General features: G+C 52.5%; 3 protein-coding genes across 8 annotated transcripts; 2 read left to right on the top strand and 1 right to left on the bottom strand.

The window, feature by feature from the left end:
* The first annotated feature begins 63 nt into the window (after window positions 1-63).
* NEURL2 (neuralized E3 ubiquitin protein ligase 2) lies at window positions 64-3034 on the top strand. Of its 2 annotated transcripts, none has more exons than XM_005569204.4 (2): window positions 64-1080; window positions 2795-3034. In XM_005569204.4, exons 1-2 carry the CDS (start codon window positions 339-341, stop codon window positions 2908-2910), a joined length of 858 nt encoding a protein of 285 aa, XP_005569261.3. In that variant the 5' UTR covers window positions 64-338; the 3' UTR covers window positions 2911-3034. The 2 variants fall into 2 exon arrangements, with proteins under 2 accessions (XP_005569261.3, XP_005569262.3); XM_005569205.4 differs by having other exon boundaries at window positions 2781-3034.
* A 900-nt stretch (window positions 3035-3934) lies between these two features.
* SPATA25 (spermatogenesis associated 25) lies at window positions 3935-5178 on the top strand. Its single transcript, XM_005569193.5, has 2 exons — window positions 3935-4132; window positions 4524-5178. The coding sequence occupies exons 1-2, from the start codon at window positions 4078-4080 to the stop codon at window positions 5150-5152; spliced, it is 684 nt and encodes a 227-aa protein (XP_005569250.3). The 5' UTR covers window positions 3935-4077; the 3' UTR covers window positions 5153-5178.
* Window positions 5179-6412: 1234 nt separating this feature from the next.
* On the bottom strand, window positions 6413-10197 carry ZSWIM1 (zinc finger SWIM-type containing 1). Of its 5 annotated transcripts, none has more exons than XM_074005406.1 (2): window positions 10164-10197; window positions 6413-8821 (listed from the first exon to the last, which is right to left on the bottom strand). In XM_074005406.1, the coding sequence occupies exon 2, from the start codon at window positions 8673-8675 to the stop codon at window positions 7305-7307; it is 1371 nt and encodes a 456-aa protein (XP_073861507.1). In that variant the 5' UTR covers window positions 8676-8821; window positions 10164-10197; the 3' UTR covers window positions 6413-7304. The 5 variants fall into 5 exon arrangements, with proteins under 5 accessions (XP_073861507.1, XP_045218974.2, XP_005569238.3 ...); XM_045363039.3 differs by lacking the exon at window positions 10164-10197 and adding an exon at window positions 9824-10144; XM_005569181.4 differs by lacking the exon at window positions 10164-10197 and adding an exon at window positions 9937-10144.
* Window positions 10198-10399: the final 202 nt, after the last annotated feature.

The following is a 10399-nucleotide window of genomic DNA, read 5'->3' as shown; positions in this document are numbered from 1 at the left end:
ATGTGTACTCCGAGTCACGTGAACTCCGGCGCCACGTGACAGTCTTCCTCCCGCCCCTTCTTTGGTCCCTACCGGCCTGGGGGGCGGTGGCGGTCAATGCCAGGTCAAGGTCCGCGGGCCTCGCGGATCGTAGCCCGGGCGCACGCGATCAGATGATCCGGGTGTGGATGGCCAAGTTCTAGGAGGGATGGCTGAGCAAGCGGCGCTAGGACCCCCGGGCAGAGGCTCGGGGAAGGGAGGCAGGGGGAAAATGCCTTACAAGGTCCCCTTGCGGTCACCATCTGAGCCCGCCGCCCAAAATAGCCCCGGCGCCCGCCAGCCTGCCTTATGGCGGAGAGATGGCTGCTGCCTCCGAGCCCGTGGATTCGGGTGCACTCTGGGGACCTGCGCGCCCGGAGCCCCCTCCCACCCGCTTCCATTGGGTGCACGGTGACAACATCCGCGTGGACCCCTCTGGGACGCGGGCCACACGCGTGGAGAGCTTCGCCCACGGCGTGTGCTTCAGCCGTGAGCCCCTGGCCCCGGGCCAAGTCTTCCTGGTCGAGATCGAAGAGAAAGAGCTGGGCTGGTGCGGACATCTGCGTCTCGGTCTGACGGCGCTGGACCCCGCCAGTCTGGCCCCCGTTCCCGAGTTTTCTCTGCCCGACCTAGTCAACCTGGGCCACACCTGGGTCTTCGCCATCACGCGCCACCACAACCGCGTGCCCCGGGAGGGCCGCCCGGAGGCCGAGGCAGCGGCCCCCAGCCGACCTCCAACCCTCCTGGTGGAACCATATCTGCGCATTGAGCAGTTTCGCATTCCCCGGGACCGCCTGGTGGGCCGCAGTCGGCCAGGGCTCTACAGCCATCTCTTGGACCAGCTCTATGAGCTGAACGTGCTGCCTCCGACGGCGCGCCGTAGCCGCCTGGGCGTCCTCTTCTGCCCGCGCCCCGATGGCACGGCCGACATGCACATCATCATCAACGGCGAGGACATGGGCCCCAGCGCCCGGGGGCTGCCAGCTGCGCAGCCCCTCTACGCGGTGGTGGACGTGTTTGCTTCCACCAAGAGCGTGCGCCTTGTCCAGCTCGAGTATGGCTGTAGGTATCCCTGGGCAGCGACCCCTCCTGGCGCAATGTGGGGACAGGAATCTGCTAGGGCTCGTAACCAGTGTGCTAGGCCTCCGTCTGTCCAGCACTAGTTTAAGAGTGGGAGAATCTAGCTTCAAATTACACCTCTGCTTGTGATCTTGCACAAGCCTCTACCTGGTTTTGGGCCTTGGTACCCATCTTGGCTGATGGATTAAGATGCCCTACAAGTTCGCTTTTAGTTTTGAGAATGTTTCCTGTATTCACCTAGGGCAGGGATTCTAAACTGATTTTAGATATTAGGGGCCTCTTTGAGAATTGTTTGCCCTTTTCTTAGAAACATGCTTGGTCGGCCGGGCGCGGTGGCTCAAGCCTGTAATCCCAGCACTTTGGGAGGCCGAGACGGGCGAATCACGAGTTCAGGAGATTGAGACCATCCTGGCTAACACGGTGAAACCCCGTCTCTACTAAAATACAAAAAAAAATTAGCCGGGCGAGGTGGCGGGCGCCTGTACTCCCAGCTACTCGGGAGGCTGAGGCAGGAGAATGGCGTGAACCCGGGAGGCGGGGCTTGCAGTGAGCTGAGATCCGGCCACTGCACTCCAGCCTGGGCAACAGAGCCAGACTCCGTCTCAAAAAAAAAAAAAAAAGAAACATGCTTGGCCGGGCATGGTGGCTCACACCTGTAATCCCAGCACTTTGGGAGGCCGAGGCAGGCGGATCATTTGAGGCCAGGAGTTTGAGACCAGCCTGGCCAACATGGTGAAAGTCTGTCTCTACTAAAAATACAAAAATTAGCTGGGTGTGGTGGCATGTGCCTATAATCCCAGCTATTTGGGAGGCTGAGGCAGAGAATCACTTGGACCTGAGAGGTGGAGGTTGCAATGAGCCGAGATCTCACCAGTGCACTCCAGCCTAGGCAACAGAGTGAGACTCTGAAAAAGAAAAAAAAAAAAAAGAAAGAAAGAAAGGAAGAGAGAGAGAGAGAAGGCAGGCAGGCAAGGAAGGGAAGGGGAGGGGAGGGGAGGGGAGGGAAGCGAAGCTCAAGCCTGCGCAACAAAGTGAGACCCCTTCTGTACAAAAAATTAAATAATTATCTGGGCATGGTGGTGCATGCCTGTAGTCCCAGCTATTTGGGAGGCTAAAGCAGGAGGATCGCTTGAGCCCAAGAATTGAAGGCTGCACTTCACTGACCACTGCACTTCAGCCTGGGTGACAGAGCAAGACCCTCTCTCTTTAAATAAAAAAAAAGAAAGAAACACGCTTATAGACTTGGGCATATTGGCTTCGAGGAAAAACAAACCCCAGACTGAGAGCTTTTTAATGCTGAAGTATGATTCATTATACCCCTGGTAAGCATTGTAGTTATACCTCTGATCACATTTCATGAATTCAGTGCACCAGAACCCTCTTTGTGCCAGGCCTGTACTGGAGGCTGCAGTTGCACAGGCAAATCAGACACTACTCCTGCCCCCAGAAGCTGCTAAGTGAACGGGGAAGGGATTGTGCTGTTATGATATAAACAGGGTTGCAGCTTTGTGATAGCCCTTGGGAAGAGGTGCTTCTCTCAGCCCCATAAACAGCTCCATGAAGCAGGCTGGGCCCAGAGAGCAGTAAGGACTTGCCCACATTTAATGGCAAAGTGGGGACCATGACCTAGATCTTCTGGGTCTTGGCCTCAGACCCACCCTCCAGTTGTTTGCCTTTCACAGTCTTCTTCCCACAGTGCCGTCCCTGCAGACTCTGTGCCGCCTAGTGATACAGAGAAGCATGGTGCACCGGCTGGCCATTGATGGGCTCCACCTGCCCAAAGAACTTAAGGATTTCTGCAAGTATGAGTGAAGACCCGCAGCGCACCGGAGCAGAGCTGCATCCTGGGGCCTCAGACCTGTGGCTGGCTGGTCTGAAGTTGGCCATATTGCTGCCAACCAGGACCAGAAATAAACAGCCAGTGCTGACATCTTGATCATTGGAAGGTCTCCTTGCCCTCCAGCCTAGGAGAGGCACTTCGTTTAGAATCACTGCAGGTCAGCAGGTCGGAGCAAGAGAGCAGGGGTTCCTAGGCTGGCTGCTTGTTAGAGTCATCTTAGGATACGTAAAGAGTGCTGGTGTCCCACATCCCATCCCTAGGGATTTGTATTTGATTTGTTGGGAAATTAGGCCTAGACATTGTTTTTTGTAAAAGCTTCTCAAGAGATTCTCATGTACAGCCAGGGTTGAGAAGTATGTCCCTAGAATAGAGGTTCCAACTTTGTCATATATTATAATCACTTGAGGAACTTTGAAAAATACCAATACCTGGCCTGTAATCCCAGCACTTTGGGAGGCTGAGGCGGGCGGATCACTTGAGGTCAGGAGTTTGAGACCAGCCTGGCCAACATGGTGAAACCCTGTCTCTACTAAAAATACAAAAGTTAGCCAGGCATGGTGGCGGGTGCCTGTAGTCCCAGCTACTTGAGAGGCTGAGGTAGGAAAATCACATGAACCCAGGAGGCAGAGGTTGCAGTGAGCTGAGGTCTTGCCATTGCACTCCAGCCTTCCAGCCATGGTGACAAAGTGAGACTCCATCTCAAAAAAAAGAAAAAGAAAAATACTAATACTGGGTCTGACCCCAAGTCTTACTCTACAAGGCACAAAGCACTTGGCTCCTGTATTTCCATCTCTGGTCATTTGCTTCTATACAAATGACCTCATTTCATCCTCAAAACTTCTAATGAGATAGTGGGCAGTCATCAGACCCACTTTACATATAAGGGTATCAAGGAACAAAACTGTCCGGGTGACTCATCCAAGGTTAGAGCAAGAACCTAGAACACCCAGCTCCTGGTCTGGTGCTCTTTTAACCTCATCCTATTGTCATGTTCAGGTTCTAGAATGAATAGGTCAATGCTGTAAGGTGGGTTCCAAGTGTAAAGAGGAGGGTCTATGAGGTGACGTTCTAGAAGGGCGAAGAAGGGAGGATAGGAGGCAGATTACTATTCCCTCACAAACCGGGGCTCGGGGGAAGCCATGTCCTACTTCAGGACTCCACAAACTCATCCAGGTCCTCTGCCTTCTGGCCAAGGTGAGCAGGGGGCACCTGCAATTGGAGGGAGCGCTGCAGCTTCCCCTGAGAAGTTGCTTTCTGGCTCTGGGGAGGTGGTGCTTCTGCTGGGCATTTGGGGGCTGGCCCTAGAATCAATTCTTTTAGAAGAAAAGCCATTCCAAATGTCCTTGCCAATCAATAACTACCTGCTTGCTCACTGTTCATTAATTCAACAAACACTTCTCCATCACCTACTCTGTGTTGGGGACTGGGAGTATGGATATGAGTAACACCTAGTTCCCAACCTCTAGACAGTCCGCTGGGGCTGGTCTTTGTTACTCCCCCAAGCTCTGCTCCCATGCCCTGCCCCTCGGGGGCCCCTCCTCAAAGAGACCGAGAATAACGTTCCATTTCATTCCTGTCTCTGCAGGTGGGACTGCTTCTCCAGGCCTGTCCCTTGGCCTCTGTAGTCCTATAGAGCCAGTGGTGGTGGCCTCTGGCGGAACAGGCCCACTGAGCCAGAAAGCTGAGCAGGTGGCACCTGCTGCCCAGGCCTGGGGCCCAGCCCTGGCAATGCCACAAGCCAGGGGCTGCCCTGGGGGGACTAGCTGGGAGACACTACGGAAGGAATACAGCCGAAACTGCCACAAATTCCCGCATGTGAGGCAGCCGGAGAGCTTGGGCTGGGACAATGGCTACTCCAGAAGCAGAGCCCCCGACCTGGGTGGCCCCAGCAGGCCTAGGCCCCTGATGCTGTGTGGGCTGTCACCAAGGGTTCTACCGGTACCCTCTGAGGCAGTGGGGAAGGAGGCCAGCTCCCAGCCTGACATCTGCATCCTCACCCTCGCTATGATGATCGCTGGCATCCCCACCGTGCCCGTCCCAGGCGTTCGGGAAGAGGACCTGATCTGGGCTGCTCAAGCTTTCATGATGGCCCATCCGGAGCCAGAGGGTGCTGTGGAGGGGGCGCGGTGGGAGCAGGCACATGCCCACACAGCCTCTGGGAAGATGCCGCTAGTGAGATCTAAGAGGGGCCAGCCTTCTGGCTCCTGCTTGTAGATGGATGAAATAGCACCAGATACGTAGGGTGGCTTCTCTGTATGGTTCTTGGGCAGACAGGGTTGGGAGGAGGGCCTATGGCAGGGATGGGAATAGAGCTGGTGGTTGAGCCATTCTGACAAATTCCAGTCCTTCATCAGGGACTTCCAGACCCTAAAGTTTCTCCAGATACCACTAAGACAGGAGATAGGTTTTGTCAGGTATATACAATGGAAATTATGTGAGGTAGGGGCCCCTGCTTGGAGAGTTGAGGCTGCTTTTATGTTTTGAAGACTTGATCAGATTTTTTTTTTTTTTTTTTTTTTGAGATAGGGTCTTACTCTGTCACCCATGCTGGAGTGCAGTGGCATGATCACAGCTCACTGCAGCCTCAACCTCCTGGGCACAAGTGATCTTCCCACCTCAGCCTTCCTGAGTAGCTGGGACTACAGGCACGTGCTACATCCAGCAAATTTTTGTATTTATTGTAGAGAAGGGGTTTTGCCATGCTGCCCAGGCTGCTATAATCTGCCTGTTTTGGCCTCCCAAGGTGTTGGGATTATAGGCGTGAGCCACCGTACCTGGCCTACCCAGAATTTCTTCTTTTTTTTTTTTAATTTTTATTTTTTAGACACAGCCTTGCTCTGTCACCCAGGCTGGACTGCAATGGCGCGATCTCGGCTCACTGCAACCTCCGCCTCCCAGGTTCATGCGATTCTCCTGCCTCAGCTTCTCGAGTAGCTGGGATTACAGGTGCCTGCCACTACGCCCGGCTAATTTTTGTATTTTTAGTAGAGACACAGTTTCACCATGTTGGTCAGGCTGATCTCAAACTCCCAACCTCAGGTGTTCCGCCCGCCTTGGCCTCTCAAAGTGCTGGGATTACAGGTGTGAGCCGCCACGCCTGACCAGAATTTCTTATATTAAGTCCTAGTCATGTGAATTCTCCTCTTGCCTTAAATTTTCCAGCATGTTGAAGGCAGATCATAGGACCATAGGCAAGGAAGGAAAATTAATACTTAATTGAGCACCCACTAGGTATGCCTGCTCTGTAAACGTACCCTGTGGAAATCCCCATTTTTACAGACAATCAGGTTGAGGTTTAGAGGGGTAACTTACCCTAATAAGACTCATGGCTAGTAAAAGGCAGAACCAGGCACAAAAATCAAGCAGGGAAGGAATCAACCAGGATTCACATGTTGTATAACACTCTAAAGTCTATTCTTTCCATGATATACCCTAAACTGCCTTCTATGGAACAAAAAAAAACTAGACAAGTGATAGAATATGCAGCATTCAGTTTTATTGACCCCAGGATAGGACAAGGAAAGAAGTTCAGGGAGCCTGGCTGAGCCAGCTCCCCAGAGGGGCCTCTTCCCCTGTAGGAAGCCTCCCAGCCCAGTTCACTCAAAGGAGATGGGTTAAGTGAGTCATCTCATGACTAGGGCAATTGCTACCACGCCCCAAACCTCAACCTGATGTTTAATCTCTTATCTTAGACCAGGGGTTGCCGTTATTTTATTTTTAGATGGAGTCTCTCCCTCCCAGGCTAGAGTGTAGTGGCAGCAGGATCTTGGCCTACTGCAACCTCTACCTCCCGGGTTCAAGCGATTCTCCTGCCTCCGTCTCCTGAGTAGCTGGGATTATAGGTGCCCGCCACCATGCCTGGCTAATTTTTGTATTTTTAGTAGAGACGGGGTTTTACTATGTTGGCCAGGCTGGTCTTGAACTCCTGACCTCAAGGGATCTGTCCACCTCAGCCTCCCAAAGTGCTGGGATTACAGGCGTGAGCCACCACGCCGAGCTGGATTGCCTGTTTTTATAAGACCTTTGAGCTAAGAATGTTTTTTACCTTATGAAAATGTTAAAACAAAACCAAGAATATACAATAGAGACTGTATGTGGCCACCTGAGTAAACTAAACAGATAAGATCTGCTGACTCCTGTCTCATTGAGCTAGACACATGCTAGGTAGCAGGCCATGGTAGATGAGAAGACCTTTGAACCTTGTCCTTATTCTAGAAGGAGGGCCCACGGAAATACAACAGTGTAAGTGAGAGAGTGAGAGAGAGAGAGAGTGAGTGTGTATGTGTGTGTGTGTGTGTGTGTGTACAGGTGGATGTGAGTGTGCAGTGTGCACAGGTGCATGAGCATCTCTGGGCATTGAGAATAATCAGAGTTGGACCTGCTCATAAGGCCCAATCCAGCTGTCAGCCAGTTCCCGCAGGGTGCTGTACCTCCGCTCAAACTCCTCCTTGCTGCAGTGCTGCAACAGCTGACCCACCTCCTCAGTGAGGTGAGTCACTGCCAGGTGCTTATCCAGGGTCTCACTCCACTTGCTGCCCAGGATGCTGTCTAGACTGGTGGCACAGCCTGCCGTCCACTGAGCCGGCAGCATGTCGGGCTGGAGCACCTGGCGGCGGGCGCTGAGCATGGCTAGGATGTGACGGCAGGGCAGGTGGAAGGCCTGGTTAAAGTAGCAGCTGCAGCTGGCAGGGGGCTGGGGCTGCACCTTGTGGGTATCTTCCAGGATCTGTATGTTCATCTTTTCTGAGCCAGAGCCAATGAGGTGTGTGGATTTCTGGACCACAGCAAGCTCGCCCAGGCAGAGTTGGGCTGCTGGCCCTGTGCAGATGGCATTAAGGGAGTGCTGGATATGGGATTCTACCAGCTGCTCCACTTTGGGGCTTTCGGGGATGGTGTCTGAGGGGGCATGATTGTTCTGGGCACACAGGCCCTGGTTGAAGTTTGCCATGTCTGCAGAGTTCTGCTGCATGTAACGGAACAGAGAAGCCATACCTTGTTTCTCAGATGGGGTGGTGCCAAAGAACTGGCTGAGGATGCGGGTGGTGACCTCGAGGCTCTGGAAGTAGCGGCTGCTCTCAGCTCGGCTTCTCCAGCGGTGAGCCAGCCAGATGCGGTCGTTGAGCAGCCAGTGTGAGTGAAGCTCGGGCAGCTTGGCTGGGGGGATGCAGTTGCTCAGAAGTGTGTACAACTTTCTCAGGTTGCCTGCTGTGGCTGAGCACATTGTGCTCTGCAGGGAGGTCAGGAGCAGCCTTTCCATGGGTCGTTCAAGGGACAGCTGATAGAACTTGGCCTGGAGGAACTTACAAATGTGGAAGGCTGAGAGCAGGACCTCAGCTGCGGGGAACTCCATGGCTAGGGTGGGCAGTGGAAGGAAATGGGGATCCACCAGGATGGTACAGACTCTCTCCCATGCTGGGTTAAACTTCTTGAATACCTGAAACATCTGGGCCAGGCCTTCAGTGTCCTCCTTGGCAGGGATGGCAAAGTAGACTGCTCGGGCAAGATGACCCTCCAGCTGCACCCGAGGTCCATCCACCAGGAAGGTATATAAGACCTTACCCCTTGGGTTATAGGTCCGGTGGATAAATAAGATCTCAGGGAAATGGTCAAAGATACTCTGCATAAAGCAGCTCTGGTAGTTGAAGGTATCTAACTGGGCAGTCTTATTAACCTGGTGCAGCAGCATAGGTGGGCTTGAGTCCTTAATCAGGAGCCCATTCAGCATTGTCAGGGCCATGGGGGAGATGGGAGATGTCCAAATGCCAAGGTCAAAATACTTTCTTTGCAGGGCAGCTGTCCATGAGGCTTTGAGTCTCTTAAGCTTCAAGTAAGTTGAGGCTTGAGGCTAGACAATCATTCCCAGATCTTTTTCCAAAGACGGGCCTATGGAGAGGAACAGAGGTTTAAGGAGACAGCAGGCACCTGGCTCTTCAATTATTCATCCACACAATATTTGTTGAACACTTACTATATATCAGCACTGTTCTAGGGGAAGATACATAATAAACATGTGAATAAACATGTGAACAAATAAGCAAAAATATATCCAATAATGAAGCTTACAAGGACCATAAACCTGAGTAACATGTCAGAGAGTAAGCTGGGGAAGGGAGGGATACTTTAGTTAAAGTGCTAATGGAAGGCCTCTCAGGGGAGAAGGATGATATTGGAGCTGAGATCTAAATGATAAGAAGCTAGCTATGGAAAGATATGGTTACAGGGGATTTAAATAGGTACGGCCAGAGCTGCATATGGCCTTTTAAAAAAAATAGCATTCTGGCCAGGTGCAGTAGCTCATGCCTGTAATCCCAGCACTCTGGGAGGCCAAGGTGGGCAGATAACTTGAGGTTGGGAGTTCGAGACCAGCCTGGCCAACATGGTGAAACCCTGTCTCTACTAAAAATACAAAAAGAATTAGCCGGGCATGGTGGCCCATGCCTGTAGTCTCAGCTACTTGGGAGGCTGAGGCAGGAGACTCGCTTGAACCCAGGAGGCCGAGGTTGCGCCACTGCACTCCAGCTCTGGGTGACGGAGTGAAACTCCGTCTCAAAAAATAAAATAAAATAAAAATATGATTTTATATTTATAAATGACTGATCGGCATCCATTCTTTCCTTTGGTCCTGGTATGCATAAGACTTGAACTGCAATTGCTCCAAACTTGCTGTGTGATCTTGGGCAAGTCAGTGACCCTCTCTGAGCCTCAATCCCTTCCACCATAAAATATGGCTAACAAATGTACATAGCTTCTCCTGCCTCTACTATATCCCTCTTTTAGCAGCAATGGTCTATTCCAGCGTTTCCTCTATTTGGCCCCAGACCGAGTTACCGTCCTCATTTTACAGATGATAAACTAAAGCTCAAAGAAGCTAAATGACTTGCCCACCATTACTCTGTAAGTAGCTGAAAGCTGAGTCTTTGGTTCCGGATCCTGACCGCTGTCCGCAGTACCTGGGTCCAAAAACCAATAGAGAGGGAATACGGCCTTTGACCTCTCACCTCTAACCTGGGTGGGAGATGTGGATGTCTGACGTTCCGAGTCCGGCTGGAGCCGGATGAGAAGAAAACCTCCCTCACACCCCTTTGGGAGCTGTATGACGGCTGACTGCGGTGATCCACTGTCTCACACTTCCACCCCTTCAGGAATCACTCACCCACAGCCTGGCTCCGTCGCCATTTCTCCCTATTTGACCCTTCCTTCGACTCTGACTGACATCCAAACTCACCAACCACGGTGTCAGCATCGCAGTGACTCGGGCCAATGTCTGAGGAATTCACTTTCAGGCTTTAGCGCCATGGACCAATCGTAGCGCGAGGATTCGCGGGCGGGCAGTGTTGCCAGGGTTACAAGGGGCTCGGCGGCGGTAACCAATGAGAGTCTAACGATACTTGCATCTGGGAGAGCCGAGCCTTGAAGCTGGAGCTCTGGGGCCTCCCTTCAGGCTAGGCGATTGGAAGGACA

This window comes from Macaca fascicularis, chromosome 10, assembly GCF_037993035.2.
Source record: "Macaca fascicularis isolate 582-1 chromosome 10, T2T-MFA8v1.1".
Taxonomy (NCBI): Eukaryota; Metazoa; Chordata; class Mammalia; order Primates; family Cercopithecidae; genus Macaca; species Macaca fascicularis.
The sequence above is the reverse complement of the archived record's forward strand: the minus strand, read 5'-3'. Positions and strand labels throughout refer to the sequence as shown.

Excerpts from the sequence above, each read along its gene's own strand:
- NEURL2 (XM_005569204.4), top strand. The coding sequence starts at position 339 with ATGGCTGCTGCCTCCGAGCCCGTGGATTCGGGTGCACTCTGGGGACCT. Across the intron at positions 1,081-2,794 it reads TGTCCAGCTCGAGTATGGCT|TGCCGTCCCTGCAGACTCTG; the intron begins GTAGGTATCCCT and ends TTCTTCCCACAG.
- SPATA25 (XM_005569193.5), top strand. The coding sequence starts at position 4,078 with ATGTCCTACTTCAGGACTCCACAAACTCATCCAGGTCCTCTGCCTTCT. Across the intron at positions 4,133-4,523 it reads TCCTCTGCCTTCTGGCCAAG|GTGGGACTGCTTCTCCAGGC; the intron begins GTGAGCAGGGGG and ends CTGTCTCTGCAG.
- ZSWIM1 (XM_074005406.1), bottom strand. The coding sequence starts at position 8,675 with ATGGCCCTGACAATGCTGAATGGGCTCCTGATTAAGGACTCAAGCCCA.